Source organism: Lemur catta, chromosome 11 (genome assembly GCF_020740605.2).
Source record: "Lemur catta isolate mLemCat1 chromosome 11, mLemCat1.pri, whole genome shotgun sequence".
Classification (NCBI taxonomy): Eukaryota; Metazoa; Chordata; class Mammalia; order Primates; family Lemuridae; genus Lemur; species Lemur catta.
This window is the reverse complement of record NC_059138.1, coordinates 84,101,331-84,119,630: the sequence shown is the minus strand read 5'-3', so window position 1 is coordinate 84,119,630 and position 18,300 is coordinate 84,101,331. Positions and strand designations below refer to the sequence as shown.

General features: G+C 39.9%; 1 protein-coding gene across 5 annotated transcripts in view; it reads right to left on the bottom strand.

Moving 5' to 3' along the window:
• Positions 1–5,950: 5,950 nt before the first annotated feature.
• RALA (RAS like proto-oncogene A) overlaps positions 5,951–18,300 on the bottom strand; it is a 75,577-nt gene continuing 63,227 nt past the window's right edge. For all 5 annotated transcript variants that reach the window (XM_045565524.1, XM_045565525.1, XM_045565527.1 and 2 more), the window contains one exon: positions 5,951–6,712. In XM_045565524.1, coding sequence (XP_045421480.1) covers positions 6,590–6,712 — 123 coding nt within the window. In that variant the 3' untranslated portion in view covers positions 5,951–6,589. The remainder of the gene's footprint in view (positions 6,713–18,300) is intronic.

The window sequence follows — 18,300 nt, the reverse complement described above, 5'->3', positions numbered from 1 at the left end:
TTTTGGAGCCCTGTGTTTATCCTAAAAAGAATGGGAAGTTATTGAAATGGTTTAAGCAGAGGGAGGATGTGCTCAGACCTGCATTCTGCTCTGGCTGTTGTATTCGGGAAGGGTGGGGTGGGGTGGGGGAGAGGAGCAGGAGCGGGTCTGGTGTGCAAAGTAACCAGTAACTCGGGTGCAATTATTCAGCTCGGATTCGAGTGGAGGCAGCGACAACGGAGAAGCAGCTCTGCGCTTCATTGGTCTTCAAAGATTAATTTTGATGAATTGATGAATGAGTAAACAAATGAAAGAGTGAATGAATGAACTGTCTGCCACGGGGCAGAAGGCGCCTGCTCCCTGCTTAGCTGGGCAGACCCTGACAGCCACGGCCGGCCTGCCAAGGTGCGCTTGCCGCCAAGACTTGTAGGTCTGTGCACTCTCTCCTGGAAATGGTTAGTGACCTTTGGCATCAGGGCAGTGACACAGCTGAAGCCTCCTCCCAGCAGGAGAGCCAGCTGGCAAGGGAGTTGCTGCTCTCCTTGAACTGCAGGTCTCCATCTCTGTTTGGCTGATAGGCCGTGGGGCCCGGCGACAGCCCTCATGGCTGGCCTGCCCACAACAGGCTGCTGCTGCTGCTGCTGCTGCTCGCTTTTCTTGTTTTTCTTTTTCTATTTTTTTTAAATCCTGTGTTGATGCACAGTCTTGAATGTTACTCTGTCTTAGAATAAATACTATTGTGATTTAGGTTGCGCAGTGCTGATTTGATCGTATCCTGTCATTTTCATTTCCTATTGCTTTCCTGAGACTTACAGTATTCTCCTTCTGGGACTTCAGGAGGGTTAAACTCGGGGGCAGGGCAAGAGAGGCGACATCTGATGTGACCTGTAGGTGTCTGTGGCTGTTAAACTTCCACGCTCTTCTCTCCCGCTGTCGGCCCCCTCAGGAAGGGCTGCCTTTTGTGACACAAGCTGGCCTCCAAAATGGAGCGCCCGGGGGAAGGCAGGATGCTCTACTTGGACAGTTCGAGGCAGTGGACCACCTCGTAATTTCCAAAATGTGGCCTCACTTGCCTCCTAGAGGATAGGGCCTGCTAGTCAAACCCCACAAGCTCTTGGAGCTGGTGCTTCAGGTTACTCTAAAAAAAAATTCTTAGACAATGAAATTCTTCAGCAATGCTTAAAAATGGGACAAAATGATTAGATCACCCCAGTCTCTCCAGTAAAAGTGTACTGAAGGTCTCTCTCTTCTAGGTCAGAGCTTACATATCAGGGGCCAAAGAGAATATTCATCCCCACATTGCTTCTCCCCCGCGCTCTAGGCCTCCAGTGAGGCTGAGACTAGGAGCTCTGTCAGTAACCAAGAGCCACAGCTCCGACCTGTCCTTCCTTCCTTATGCTTCACACCCCCCATCTCGCTGGCAGGGACTCCTGATTTTGACTGGAGACACCAGGGGGGGTGTAGAAAGAACATGAGGTACTCAGCCAGCAGTGCAGGGTTTAGTCCTGATCCTGCCCTTCCACCTTGACCTTGCACAGGCCACCTGGTCTCTGCACACTTCGCTTCCCTGGGCCCATAATTTTCATCTGAGGGGCCTTTCATTGCTAAGATTCAGTGAATACAGAGGTGGGCCAACCTGAGTCTCTGGTTCCTTCAACTACAGTCTCCTAGTTCCTTCTTTCTAGTTCCTTCTTTCTCGACATGCCAACATAAAATACATGGACTCCAGGAACTGTTTTCAAGGTTTAATCAGTTCCAAACAGAATGTCACACAGAAACTGTTTTTATTGAAAATAAGTTAAAACTCTCCTCTGCATTAAAAAAAAATACATGTTCTGTAGTAAAAAGAGTTTATTCTTTGTACATTCCTGGCAATAACCCTAGGAGTTAGGTAATGAATGCCTGTTTTGCAATTAAGCACCTAAGGATTCAAGGAAGTGTCTCAAGGCCGATGAGAAGGAATGGAGGCTGAATTTGAATTTCAGTTCATCAAGCCCGGGGAACCCTTAGACTCTATTGTGCTGTCTCCATTTAAAGCACCCTCAACCCACACCCAGAACTTGGAAGAATAAATGGAAGAGCTGGAATTAGAAACCAGAAGACCTGCATTCTAATTCTGGTTCTTACGTTTCTTGTGCGATCCTATTCAAGTTATCTTTCTTCTGACCTGTTTGCTGAGGCAATGGCTTCTAAGGTGACTTCTACAAAGACCAATTTCTGGCATTCTCGGAAAACCATCTAAATATCTTTCCACTAAATCTGGCATCCTTTCCAAAGATCAGTCCATAAACAAACAAAAGAGCTGGCACGTGATGATGCAACTCTGAGGTCTACAACCTGAAATTCCACTGCACATCCTCCATGGAAGAGTTAGTTACCGGGCAGCAGAGGCCCAGGAGAAGTTAGCTCTCATACCTGCTCCTTTCCCTTCCAATTCAGCAAGCCCTCTTTTGGCTGTTTCAAACGCTGCCTTGAGGAGTATTTTCTAACTGCTAGATGCTTGCAAGCACCTAAATGCAGTCACTGTTTGTTTTCCTTGGGGCTTCCAATAAAAGCAATCTTGTCCTCCTAGGGGTTAGCCTTGCAAGTCATAATGTCTCATAACCTCTCCTAAACAGATGTTAAATGCTCCTCCACCCCTCCCCCTCCCCCTCCCCCTCCCTGGTGTCTGGGTACTGACTGAGAACACAGATGACCAAACTTCCCTCCCCGCCCATTTGCCATGCATACATCTACAGGCAATTGTCTGCAACAGCTGCATGCAGAGCTGCTAAAGCAGAAAACTAGGAAATTATTTTGTAGTTAAAAAAATATGAGAGGACAGCTCTGGGCTGCCAAAGAAGCACACTGCTTCTCTACTGATGTTATGGAAAAACACAGTAAGTCCTGAGACTCCACAGCTGAGCTGCGCACAAAGTTTTCCCTCCTGGCTCTGGATCCTCTTAGCAACCAGGCTGCAAGAACAAGAGGCCTCTTTTCTGTTCGCACAGCAACATCTGCGAACTTTCTGAAGACAATCCTTGAATGAGTGGCTGCAGCCTTGAGGAAATCTTGGGCCTTTTCCACCTTAGTAAAAGCTAATGAATAATCAGCCATAGTCATCTGAGCTCCATGCTGCTTCTCCTTCACTGTGCAGTGATTAAAAGCAGAAACTCAGGGCCAGACTACCTTGCTTCCAATCCCACTTAATAGTGACCAGTTTTGTGGCCTTGGGCAAGCTGTTCTACTTCTCTATGCATGTTTTGACATCTGCAAAATAGGGGTTAATATCACTTATTGGGTTAAGTATTAATTTTAAATATACTGTATCTTGCACGTAGGATGTGCTATGTGTTTGCTATCATTATATGGGTTGACAATTATTAAGAAACGGGGTCCTAGCCCAGCGTGAGAACTAGGCAATCTCTAATCTATTAAATGTTACTTCCTTTCCTCATGCACGAGGAACATAGATGCTTTCTTCAGTATGAACCTCTGCAATTGCCCCTAACACCTGTTCATCTTTTACCTGTATATTCCCAGCAGTGCCCAGAACAGGCAGTCCATCAACATCTATTGAAAACTAAAGGCACGAATGAAGAAGACCTCCATTGACCTGCTACTCTTGATTACCAAAGCTAATTTACTAAAGGAGACTTTTAACACTGGCTTAAATAAAAAAGGATTACTCTGAAACCTCTACAGGACTTTTAGTAAAAGCTTTGATAGTTTAGCCTTAAGGCAGTAATAGAAAGTTGCCAAATTTTGTTTTACATCCTTGTCATGAAATTTTGAGGCATTCTGATTTGGTCTGAGACCAGACTTAATCTAACTTTTGCTTGGTGCATAGTACTTAACATCATATCCCATATTGGTGTTAAGAATGAGTGCACACAGTAAAATTTTAAATCATGCCAATTTTAACTTAAATGTGCTCCTTCTAGCACTGTGTATGCGTTAAGAAATTAAAATGAACTGAATTTTGAAAGGTTGTGCTTAATATTGGGCCGGATTGTTTCCAATTCACAGGCTGTTTGATAATTAACAGGCCAAAATTTCCCACAGGACATCAAATGTAAAAGAGAATGCTTGATGAAATGGTTAACAGGGTGGTCATTCCTGACATAATTTGGAGATTAAATTGTCTCTGGGGTCATTCTGATTAGAAAATGAATATAAAGCTGCCATCTATTCTTCCTAGAGTTTAGTAGCACTCTAAACATACACATTCGTGATTTTCATGATCACACAAAGAGTATCTTCCATGTAATTGGGTACATGAGTCTTTCCACTTCTGAGCCTTGATTAAACCTGAGCAACGATGATACTGTTATTTCGGAAATCTAATGTTACACAAAGGAAGTCCCCAAACTGAGAGCTCAGATTTAGTTGTTTTTAAAGTGTTGGTAAAAATGCCCCGGTTGATAAAAATCTGAATTTTACTCGTTATATCGTAAGCATCAAGTAACACCACAAACGTTTTAAAAAAGGAAGTTTATTGGTCTTTAAATGGCTCAAATTGCAAATAAACAAATCGGGTAGTGGCATCAGCCTAAGACATGTGATGCATCTTTGTCAATTGGCTTCATAGCACCTCAGTACCCAGGAGAGGAAAGGTCTCAAAGCAAAGTCACAATGTTAGTGGTTAGGACCCCTGGTTAAATACGACTGCAATGAGTACACATGGAGATTGCTGGGCCCGCTGGCCAGCGTTACATTGGTAACTTTAATTCTGCATATGGCAAAGCCTATGAGAAATACGAAATGAAAGATGTACATCTCAAACCCTTTAAGGACAAAGATTTAACATAAGAAGCTGGATGTAATATCTAAAGAATTGAGTTCCTAAAAAGCCTATTTTTGTTAACTTTACGTACACACCTGTTACCTGGAATGCCTGACCACACTTCTGACCTGTTGAAATTAGGACTAAGCAAAAAGAAAGAAAAATTTTGTATAATTAACTGTCCTAGCCCCATTCCAAAGAGGAAAAGAAAAATCTGAAAGTGGCATATTTCCCACTGAAATCATATTCTCAAATAGCGTGCTATGGTTCTTCCAGTGGGAACACCACACAATGGTGACACAGCCTAACGTTTGGTCTGTGTGTGCCAAACATGTTTTCTGCACCATACCTGGGTTTGACTACTTGATGTTAACTTTAAAAAAATGTAGTTACAGTGTTCTTCATTATGAACATAAACAGACAACAAATACTCCCAATAACTCCTGTAAAGCCAAACTGTAACCTCATGAGTACAAATTTAGAAATTCCAGCCTGAGCAAGAGTGAGACCCCGTCTCTACCAAAAATAGAAAGAAATTATCTGGCCAACTAAAAATATATATACAAAAAAAATTAGCCGGGCATGGTGGCTCATGCCTGTAGTTCCAGCTACTCGGGAGGCTGAGGCAGTAGGATCGCTTAAGCCCAGGAGTCTGAGGTTGCTGTGAGCTAGGCTGACGCCACGGCACTCACTCTAGCCCGGGCAACAAAGTGAGACTCTGTCTCAAAAAAAAAAAAAAAAAAAAGAAATGAACAGGTAGCAAGATGAATATTTTCCCCAAGTGTTCTAGTGCAAAATGCATTAGCACTGCTAACAGTTTTTCCTATGCCCTGCTCCCAGGAGATTAAAAACTTAACACTTACATGATTACCACTGGCAGAAAGGGATTTCCAGGGACCAGCATCATAGAGAAAAAGACGGTTTACTCAAACATAATTGAATCCTCCCAGCCTAAAATTATCTTATAAGTATATGCTGGTCCTTCATTTTAAAGGACCTTATAGTTTATTAAAAGCAATCAAGGAGCTCTGGAACCTTATTTTCAAGAACCAGAGTATGGCACACATTTTAAATTTGGACAGACTCCTAGCAGACAGTTATTTCTCAAGAATCTTCTATACAAAAGCTATACTCCACGCTGGGCATATACTCTCTCACGAGTACACATGGGGCAGTAGACCCCCGGCACCAGTGAGAACACACCCAGAATGATGTAACTGGGTATTTTTCAGTTTCTAAATTAAGGCATATTCAAAAATTTCCATGTACAAGTTTACACCACTTTTCTAAGTTAATCACCAGGTAATTAATGCAGATTCACAGATGAATTACTCTCAGGTTAACTATATGCAACAACCATGCCAATAACTTTTTCTTCTATATTTTGCATAACAATGGTTAAAAAAAAGTGGTACAGTTTAACTATCATGTTCACAATTGTCATTTTTCAAGGCAGTAGAAGATCAACACATTTTAAAATGATTTAAAATTTAAGCTTTATAATAAACACCAGAGGAAGTAGCCTTTCCTCCCATTCCCCACCCCCATCTCATTCCTTTATTTAATAAATCAAGAAAGACTGCCCGAGAAACACAAGCTCACACGCTACATTCAGGACCATGATAAATGTAGGCAATTATGAAATAAGTTGAACTCTGCTTCTTGGTGAAGCCACATTAATTTCTTTTTAAAGTAAATTTGACTTTCAGTGCAGTTCCAATTCATGCTTTTAGTGATACATAACAATTTCCAAAATGTTAAAGTAATTTCAGTCAATTGAGCCTTCGATGGCAATGCTTATAAATTATTAGTATGGTCAAGATAAGAAAGGAGTTTGGGCTTTGATTATAAAATGCAGCATCTTTCTCTGATTCTCTTGGCTAAACTTTTCCTCTTCTTTTTTCCATTCTTTTCTTTGCTGTCTTCCATCTTTCTGGCTCGAATTTCCCTCATTAAATCAAAAAATACCTAGAAAGAAAAAATAGGGTAAATAAAGCAAAATAGACAATATGAACTTAGTATTTCTCCAAATCACAACAGTAAACATTAGGGATAATAGAAGAATAAATACTTAAGAGCTCTTGTTTAGGGAGTATAGAAAGCAGAAGGCACAAAACTAAAGTCTGCTTTTCCTAGTATCTTGAGAAGATGAGAAAACTGGGAAATTTTCTGAATTACACTTTTTTGTTAAAAATGCTCATGTAATAAAGCCTGATCTTTGTATTCTAATTTTTAAGATAAAAATTCTAAAAGTGCTACAAAGCAATGATAGATCCAGAGATAAAATTCAGTGGATTACACTTAAGTACTTTATAACTAATAAATGTATTTTATTAATTTATATTTAATAGTAATTTAATAAAATTTGTACTGTACTTAAATAACTTGATTACATTTTATAACTCATTTTCCTCAGCTCCATTGTTAGAAATGAGTGCTTTCTCTTATCATTTTGATACCAGACCCTAGAAAACAACTTTCTTTGGTGCCCTGCATTTGAGAATTTGTCAGTTTTTGTCTGCTGTCTAGGAATTGGCAAATAATGAGATATTAGCACAATAACTAAAAAATTACTAGTATAACAATTCACACGTTAAATTTCAATAACAAATGTTGTCTATTTTCTAATAGAAAAGGGCCTGGAAGGATACAAAGTCACACTATACATGAATAGTATGATAAATGGAGGGATAACTTTTATGGTCCACAGCTTTGCATATTGGACTTTAAAAAAAATTTCAGTTATTACTTACAAAATTAAAAAAAAACTCAATAAGACTAAAAATAAGCAAGAAATATAAAAGAGATAATCAATGTTATAAATAAATAAGTATATGTATGCCATAATTAATGTGCCTTTCTAACAAGTCTTCAGCTTTCTAATGGAAACTTTAACTGAAAAAAGCAAGGTGCAGAATAGTACAGACAGCTACCTGTGTGTGAGTAGGACAAGAGTACACATGTATTTGTTTGCATTTGCAAGAAGAAATAATGAAATGACAAACCAAATCCTAATTATCAATTTTATTTTCAAGAGGAAGGAGAGTGCAAAGGGAATACTGAGGCATCTCTGAATACATCTTGCCATATAATTTCAATTTTGGAGACATAAATGTTTTATATATTCAAAAATGAATTTAAAAACCAAAAGGCAAACCCTAAAAATTGAAAATCAAATTAAAACAAATAAGACTGACTATATTCCAATTTGGTGACATATTCATACAGAGGAATTATTTCAAGTGTCTTGAAAACACAGCATATGAAATATTTATCTCAGAATAGATGCTGAGAATAAAAACAGAAATAAAACTCCAACAAATAAAACAAAATAAGACAAATCTTAAACTTCACTTTGTAGTTTTTTAGTGACAATGATATTGCTCTTTTGGACCTATTTTATACATACTGCAGGATGATGTGAGAAAGCAATTATGTTACTGCAGTTTAGGAATCAAGACTTTCAGTAAAAGAGAAAAGATGTAAAGTCCAAAACCAAAGAGGTAAAAATCTGTAATGTTAAATTTGAACTGGAAATAATGATATGATCAAATATATACATTTTTAATAATAGCTATTTCCTAGCACTATTCACTGAAAGACACAGCAATGACAACCTAATAGCAATGAGCAAATTAATACCTAGGTTGTGGCTGCTAAATACCATTCCTACCAAAAAGAACCGGGGTTCCTTAGATGAATGGCTGACTCCTGATCTGCAGCAAGAAAGATAAAATTTAAGTCAGAAAGCAAGTCAGCTACTGGAGGGGAGGGGCCGAGATGGCAGACTAGAAGCAGCCTGCACATACCCCTCTCAAGGAGATCAAAGGCTGTGGGCAAAGGTTTACCCGAGGATGGACTGTCTTGGGGAGAGCATTGTGAATCATCAGAGAAGCAACCGGAGATACCCGAAACAGGGGAGAGAGGCAGGGTGATCCGCTCTGCAAGGTCAGAAGGTGCCTAGGGGAACGGTTAGGGGAGAGACCCTCGGGCCCGTACTCCCCCACAACAGCAGGCCTTCTGGACTGATCGGGGAGCTGCATGGAGACTGCAGCAGCATTGCGCGGAGAGCAGGCACAGTGGGGTCCTGCCAACTTCTGGTCCCAGGTCGCTGCAACACGAGCCAATCTGTGCTCTCAGCCCCAGAGTGTCTAGTTTGCAGAGGGGTCAGTCCTATTGCAGCCACTGCCCCATTAGCCCTGCCAGGTCAGCAAGGGAGCGAGGAGGGTGGGTGCTGTCATGCTCACTGTGACTGGGTGCCATGCACCACCCCACCGCACACTGGCTGCCTCCAAGGATCCGAGCAGAGCAGGCAGCCACTGGCCCTCAGCATCTGCAACTGCCATCTTGCCATGTTGATAGCACTATTGCTGCCACCCGAGTAACACAGCAGCAGCTGCACAGTTGGACCTGGGTGGAGGGAGAACTCCAGCCACGTGACAGGCGAATCACTCTGGCCTGCCAGCCCATGTGTGGCCTAGCCGCAGTTCTGCAACCTACCCAGGTACCGGTCAAGACCCTCGACCTGTCCAGGCACCCACCAAGGTGCTGTGCCCTGCACGGGTACTGACCAAGGTCCCTCAACCTGTGCGGGTGCCCCCCAAGGTCTCATGACCCACCCTGCTGCTGGCTGTGGTCCCACGCCGTGCCCAGGCACCCATCAAGGTCCCATGACCTGCCCAGGCACTTGCCAAGGGCCTACAGCCTACCCACTGCTGGCTGCAGTCCCACAACACATCCCGGTGCCCACCAAGGTCCCGAAACCTGCCTCGGCGCCGGGGAAGGACATGCCACCCGCCTCCGTGGAGAGGGACTTGCCCAGCCCCCTGCTCAAACTTTCAACAGTGGCCTGGGGACCAACCCACCAATCCAAATGAATATCCCCCAGTACTGGCTTGGACTGTGACAAACACAGGGAAACAGGACAATGTGGGGAAACAAATGCATTACAGGCTCTCAGTGCATCCACCCCTCTCCTGCAGGGTCAGGGTCAATCCTCTGGAGGACACAAAAGCTATCCAGGGGTTTATCCTCCTTCTAAGTAGGAGAGTTCCAGCAAGTGAGAACAGGTGTGCCACAAACTTATCAGCCCCGAACTGAGAGAAGAGGTTTCAGATGAGAAGAAGCCAGCAAAAGAATTCTGGCAACATAAGAAAACAAGCTAGTTTGATATGCCCAAAGGATAACAACAGATCCACAGCAATGGACTCAAACCAAAAGAAAATTGTTGAAAGTCAGAAATGGAATTCAGAATATGGATGGTAAACAAGATGAATGGAATTGAAGAGAAAGTTGAAAACCCAAAGAGAGAAACCAAAAAAATATTTCAGGACATGAATGAAAAATATGAAAAACTCATTAAAAAGACAACATAAGAAAGGATATAAAAGAACTTAAAGAAATGAAAGGGTCATTTAGGGAATTACAAAATATAGCAGAAAGCTTGAACAAGAGATCAAGCAGAAGAAACAATCTCAGAGTCTAAAGACAAGGCTTTCAAATTAACCCAGTCAGTCAAAGATGCAGGGAAAAGAGTAAAGAAGAACAATCACTCAGAGAAACATGGGACTATGAGAAATGAGCCAATATACAAATTACAGGTGTCTCTAAGGGAGAAGAAGAAAAAGCAAAAAGCATGGAAAACCTATTTGAGGGAATTATTGAGGAGAACTTCTCTGGTTTTATCAGAGATTCAGACATCCAGATACAAGATGGTCACTGAACACTGGGAAGATTCATAACACATAGGATATCTCTAAGACACATAGTTATCAGCCTGGCCAAAGTCAAAATGAAGGAGAAAATTCTGTAAGCTCAAGGTGAAAGAAACAACTAACATACAAAGGAACATCTGTCAGGCAAACAGCAGACTTCTCAGCGAAGCCCTTACAAGCCAGAAGGCATTGGGGCCCTCTTTTTAAGTCTTCTTAAACAGAACAACTGTCAGCCAAGAATTCTGTATCCTACAAAACTAAGTGTCATAAACGATGGAGAAATAAAGACTTTTTCAGACAAGCAAACACTAAGGGAAATTTTCACTACTAGACCTGCCCTACAAGAAATGCTCAAAAGTGCATTATACATGGAACAGCATAACAGATACCAACTGGTATAAAAACACCTGAAAGTTAAAGCTCACAGCTCTTATAAAACAATAGCACAAGAGGGAAAACAAAACAATAAGGTACCATCCAACATGATGAACAGAATAGCACTCCACTCTGCATATACAAAAATTAATTCAACATGGATTAAAGACTTAAATGTAGGGCATCAAACCATAAAAACTCTAGAAAAAAAAACATAGGAAAACCACTTTTGGACACTGGCTTGGGCAAAAAATTTATGACTAAGACCCCAAAGGCAATTATAACAACAAAAATAAAATAAATGGGACTTAATTAAATCAAAAAGCTTTTGCACAGCAAAGGAAATAATCAACAGAGTGAATAGACACCCTACAGAATGGGAGAAAATATCTGCAAACTATACATCTGACAGAGGACTAGTATCTAGAATCTACAAAGAACTCAAACAAATCAGCAAGAAAAAAAAATCAAACAATTCCATCAAAAAGTGGGCAAAAGACACAAACAGAAGTTTTTCAAAAGAAGATAAATGGCCAAGAAACATGAAAAAATGCTCAATGTCACTGATCACTAGGAAAATGCGAATAAAAACTACAATGATATACCACCTTACCCCTATCAGAATGGCCATAATTAGAAAGTCAAAAAACAAAAGATGCTGGTGTGGATGCAGAGAGAAAGGAATGCTTATATACTGTTGATGGGACTGCAAATTAGTACAACCTCTATAGAAAACAGTATGGAATTCCTCAAAGAAATAAATGCAGACCTATCATCCAATCCAGCAATCCAAGTGCTGGGTATCTACCCAAAGGAAAATTAGGCATTTTACCAAAAAGACACTTGAACTTGAATGTTTTATTGCAATGCAATTCACAATTGCAAAGATGTGGAACCAACCTAAGTGCCCATCAATTCAAAAGTGGATAAAGAAAATGTGGGGTGTGTGTATATACACACATACAAACCAGGGAGTACTACTTTGCTATAAAAAGAAATAAAATAATGTCTTTTGTAGCAACTTGGATGGAAATGGAGACCATTATCCTAAGTGAAGTGTCTTAGGGATGGAAAACCAAACACCACGTGTTCTCACTTGTAAGTGGCAACTAAACGATGGGCACACACAGGCACAAAGAGATACCGAGGACATCGGGAACCAAGAAGGTGGGAGGGTGGGAAGGGAGGTGTGGAATAAAAACTTACCTACTGGGTACAATGACCACTGTTCTGGTGACGGACACACCAAAAGCTCTGACTTAAGCATTATACAAGGTATCCACTAACAAAAACATTTGTACCTCTCTAATATTTTCAAATTACAAAAAAAGAAAAAGGGAGCAAGGAAGCTATCAAAGACTAATGACTGAGTCAAATGGACACAGGCCCAACACAAAGGGCCATGAATAGTTAAAGAAGGGAAAAATTGAGCATTAAAAACAAACAAACAAACAAAAAAAACAAAGAATGCAATAGATTGCAACACAATGATGACATAAAATTCATGAGTTCTTGTCCCCACTTGTGATTCTATTTCTCCAGAGACTAGGGATTTCAGAAGACCTCTGGTTCAAGTTCATGGCTAACTAGCTAGGGCAGGAAGCCTCCATTCTAAGTAAATGTAATTATTAGAGTACTCCCCGTGCTGCTTGCTAATGCAGATACATCACTATGAAAAGGATATTATGAGAAGGTTTAATTTCTAATTTTAGATGAGCCTCTGCAATAAATTTTCAATGAATCCCTATTAGAAACTGGTAAGGTCATTTTAACTAGCAAATATAGTAGGGAACTTTGAAAGTCTGCATCAGCCCATTTAATGAATTAAAGCTAAAGGAAGTCCTGTTTCAACTGCCAAGTGGAAGTAAATGAGTAATCGGGGACAGGAATAAAGAACTGGTTTTAATAAACTCAGACAAATGACAATCCTCTAAGCACAGGGCTTCTTCCAAGTTCTTTTAACACTCTCTCAAATTTACTTCTCTCCCTCCTTTTTTCCTACCCTCTTCTCCTGTCTCCCTCTTTCTCTCTTCTGTTTTAGAGCAACCCAGTGTGTACAAAATTTGGCTTTTCTAATTCTAGACTGGAGACCACAGAAAATCCTTCCTCTTCTTAAATAAATCAAAATAACACTAAACAAAGCAAACATATGGCCTCATAATGCTTAGTTTAGAATACTTATAGATGAAAAAATATACACAAAACTTATTATCTCTGTAAAGCGAATCACAGCTATTAGCTTAAATCTGAACCTTTGCCTTCAACAGTTTCTTCACTTTAAGCACTTAGTAGTCCCTAGTTTACATCACAGACAATATTAAATTTTCAAATGGATTAAGGATCTACTATTAAAAGCCAACACAAAAACAAAGTAAAAAAATAAAAAGATTTTTTTAAAAGTTTAGGATGGGAGAAGGCTTTTCTAAGCAACCCACAAACCCCAGAAATTACAAGGGAATACACCAACAAATCTGACAACATAATCTTTTAATGTTTTTCCATGGCAAAGACAAAATAAGCAAACTTAAAAGATATGGTACAGATTAGCAGACAACATTTAGAAAAGATACAAATGGACAAAGGGTCAATGTTCTTAATAAAAACTGGACTTGTGAATCAAGAAAATAAAAATAAGCCATTAGATTAATAGGCAGAAGAAAGGGACTTGATGGAAAATATACAAATAGCCACTTAATCACAAGATGCTCAGCCTGTTAATCAGGAAACATAAATTAAAACAATGAGTTACCCATCTTAGTGGTGATTTTTAAAGGCGGTTTTAATTAGTGCTGGCAAGGCTGTGTGGAAAGGGTTTTCTCACACAACTGCTGGTGAGAGTATAAGGACAGCGTTTCTGGAGGGTGATTTGTCATTACAATTTAAAATGCACCCTTGTTTTTACTCTTGCATGAGTGCTTGTTTGTACAGGTTGAGCATACCTAATCTGAAAATTTAAAATTCCAAATGCTCCAAAATCCAATACTTTTTGAGTGCTGACCTAACACCACGAGTGGAAAATTACATCTGATCTCATGTCATGGGTCATGGTCAAAACTTGTTTCATACACAAAATTATTAAAAATACTGTATAAAATTACCTTCAGGCTGTATGTATAAGGTATATACAAAACATAAATGAATTTCATGGTTAGACTTGAGTACCATCCCCATATACAAATACATACCTCATCATGTATATGCAAACATTCCAAAATCCTAAAAAATCTGAAATCTAAAATACTTCTGGTCCCAAGCATTTCAGATAAGTAATACTCAACCTCTTAGAGAAAAACTACAAACAACCAAAATGCCATCAATAGGAAAATGACTGAATTATGGAAAAGCCTAAACTATAGAATGTTTTGTAGATCTTAAAAACAATGTGGGTACATCTATATGCAATGACATGAAAAGAGCTACTAAGATCTATTTGTGGTAAAATTTAAAAAGCAACATACACACGTTATATATACACACACATATATAGTGTGTGTGTATATATATATATATATATATAAATCCTATTAATATACGGGGAAAAACAAGCAAACACAAACTTTCCCTTAGATGTATGTATTCCTGCCTTCAACGTCTAGAAATATATACCGGTGTTAGCATTGGTTACCTACAGGAAGTGGGGGGGGAGGAGGAAAATATGAGTGTAAATCGACTCACTTTTCCTCCTTATATTTTTGTATTATGAATCTTTCTTTACATAATAAGCATGTATTCATCTATTACTTGTACAATAAAAAAACCCAAAAATAATATTTTTAAAAATACAGCACATTTCTACCAAAATTCTTTCCTCAACATAAAATTGGCTCTCTTAACAATAAATCATACTTCCCCTTTGGACATCTACTTGCTTCAATTCTTCCCATTATGCCCAGACATTTCTTAAAATCAAGAGCAGCCTTGGAGTTACACATTAAGAACCAGAATATCGGCCGGACGCGGTGGCTCACGCCTGTAATCTTAACACTCTGGGAGGCCGAGGTGGGAGGACTGCTCAAGGTCAGGAGTTCAAAACCAGCCTGAGCAAGAGGGAGACCCTGTCTCTACTAAAAAAAAAATAAAAATTAGTTGGACAACTAAAAATATATAGAAAAAATTAGCCGGGCATGGTGGCGCATGCCTGTAGTCCCAGCTACTTGGGAGGCTGAGGCAGAAGGATTGTTAGAGCGCAGGAGTTTGAGGTTGCTGTGAGCTAGGCTGATGCTATGGCACTCTAGCCTCTGCAACAGAGCAAGACTCTGTCTTAAAAAAAAAAAAAAGAACCAGAATATTTAGCTAGAGGAGTACTATTAATAACAGTGAATACAGAGGTTTGCCTAGATGGTCTTATAGCCTTTGGATGATTCCTCTGTGCCAGGCAGCATGGCCTCCTGAGAGCACCACCAAGAGCTCTGGTGGTTATGATAATTTTTCACAGAATAGATTTAAAATATGCCTCTTTGAAACATCTATCTGGAATCCAGATGAGGATAAGGCATGAGCCCGGTGATCTTCTGGGAAGCTAGTACTTGTTCTCTGTGACAATGTGTAACACTCTGCAATTCAATAGAAGGAAACAATATTAACACTTGCTACCCCTGAAAATTCATGATCAGGCTTCTAGTAGTGGATGATATACAACATGGGAGATAACACAGTCTATTCCAATCATTGTTTTCAGTAAAATAGTGAGGGAGAGTGTGAGCACCAGAGCTGGTCAGACCCAGAGGCAGCAGGTGCCAACACCAACCCTGTGATCTTGACCCAGTTATGTAATCTCTCCACACCTCAATTTCCTCATCTAGAAAGTGCGCATGAGAAGAGTATCTATGCCTCATACTGTTAAGGGTTACATGTTAGTGTTTGTTGCACTGCCTGGCTCTTATAAGCACTAATAAATGTTAGCTCTATCAGATTATTGCCTCAGCAAAAAAAAAAAAAAGGAAAAAAAAGGAAAAAAGAGTATAACCTAATTCTGGAAATTGAATAGTTGCTACAAATGACTCGTATATAGCTACTGAGGTACTTTATCTGGTAGCCACTGCAGAATGTAGCAGGACACAAAATTATAGTTTTCAATATGAATTTGTACCTCAGTTTACAAGCAGACTCATTTAATATAATTCTGCTTTGGAGAGGTGACCAACTGCAGATTGTATATTCTGAAACTGGCCACAGCAATATTTTTTATGTGCTTTTCCAGAATCTTACCACTGTCCATCAAGAAGTGAAGTCTATTCCCCTTCCTCTTGAACTGAGGTGTGACTTTGTGCATAGCTCAACCAAGAGAATGAGGCTGAAATAATACTGCATAACTTCAGAGACTAGGTCATAAAAGGCAGGGTGGTTTTGCGTGGTTCTTATTCTCTTGTGACACTTGCCCTTGGAAGTCTACACACTGTGCTATGAGGAAGCCTAAACTAGCACCCATGGAAAAGGTCACATGTAGAAGAACTGAGGCATCCCCTGTACAACAGTCAGCATCAACTGGCTGAGCCAGACATGTGTGAACAAGCCTTTAGAATCTACGTTTAGATACTTCCGGCTTTTCAGCTGAGGCACCAAACATTATATGGCTAAGACAAGCCATCTCCACCGTGCCCTGCCCAAATTTTTGGCCATAGAATCTATAAACAGAATAAATGATTGTTTTACCAAGAAAGTTTGTGGGGTATATTTTGTTATACAGCCATAGTAAATAAAACAGTCCTATACCTTTACTTTTTCTCTTTTGAAAAAGTAATAAATACAGGCCGGGCACAGTGGCTCACGCCTGTCATCTTAGCACTCTGGGAGGCCGAGGCAGGTGGATTGTTTGAGCTCAGGAGTTTGAGACCAGCCTGTGCAAGAGCGAGACCCCATCTCTACTAAAAAAAAAAACAGAAAGACATTAGCTGGACAACTAAAAATATACATAGAAAAATTAGCTGGGCATGGTGGCATGTGCCTGTAGTCCCAGCTACTCGGAAAGCTGAGGCAGTAGGATTGCTTGAGCCCAGGAGTTTGGGGTTGCTGTGAGCTAGGCTGATGCCATGGCACTCCAGCCAGGGCAACAGAGTGAGACTCTGTCTTAAAAAAAGAAAAAAAAAAAGTAATAAATACAGTCATCCCTCAGTACCTGAGGGGGACTGGTTCCAGGACGGCTGCAGATCCCAAAATCCATGCATACACAAGTGCTACAACTGGCCCTTGCAGAACCCACAGATACAGAAAGTCAGCCATCCATATACACGAGCTTTGCATCCCCACCACCTTATTTTGGATCAGCGATTGGTTGTGGTTGTAGAACACTCACATGGAGGGCTGACTGTATCTACAGAAAAAAAATCTGTGCATAGACGGACCTGCACAGTGCATGCCCATGTTGTTCAAGGGTCACCTGTACATGCATATGGCAAAAAGTTCAAATACACAAGTTCACAAGGGTATTTACAGTGAAATGAACACACACTTGTGACTTAGTTCTCTGGGGGCAACCACATGTACTAGATTCTGATATGCCTTTATAGTATATACATACATATGCGCATGAGTGTGTATTTAAAACAGATGGCAGCAAACTATAGACACCACTTTGCTTTTTTCACTTATTTTATATTGAAGATCATTCTACATCAGCACATTTAGTTCTATCCTCATTTCTTTTTAATGGTTGGATAGTTATTCACTTGCATAGACACACCATAATTTAAACCAGTCTGTTACTGGATATTTGGATATTTAGTCTTTTGCTTCTACAAATAATGTTTCAGTGACTAACGCTGAACATACATATTCATGCATGAGTGTAGGATTTTTTCTGTGTAATACATTTTTAGAACTAAAATTGTTGGGAGATAATTTTGATAGACAATCAACCAAATTGCCCTTCCACCAACATATGAAAAGTTCCTGTTTTTCTACATTCTTGCCAACAGTATATTTTCAAACTCTTTGTTTGAAATATGACAGGTTAAAAAAAAGGATATGCCATTGTATTTTTAAATTGTACTTCCTTTTTTATAAGTGAGACCGTGCCTCTTTTCCAGTTGAAAATCCATTTGCATTTCCTTTCTACAACATGCCTGTTCCTGTTTTTTTGGCCATTTTTCCACTGGGTTGTTGGTCTTTTTCTTACTGTCCTGTAAGAGGTGTGATAATGCACACACCGTATGTCCCAGGGCCTCTGATGCCAGCAGATGACTACCACAAGGACTGTTATAACACAGACGTGTATGTTGGACCATTACTGTTTGCCTCTCTTCCTCATGCCCCTTAGTTTAAGCAGTTTTGGTAGTATGTTGTACAACCTGCTCAAGACATCAATTAGGGGCAAAGTATATATATATGCTACAATAATGTTCAATGTTTCCTTTCAAAACAAACCCCAAACATACTGAATCTTAAAATATTTTCATCAGCACTTTACAAATATTTGTCCTAATCTTAGAGAAAACTAGTATACTGAGTAGAAATCTTGCATTCATTTTA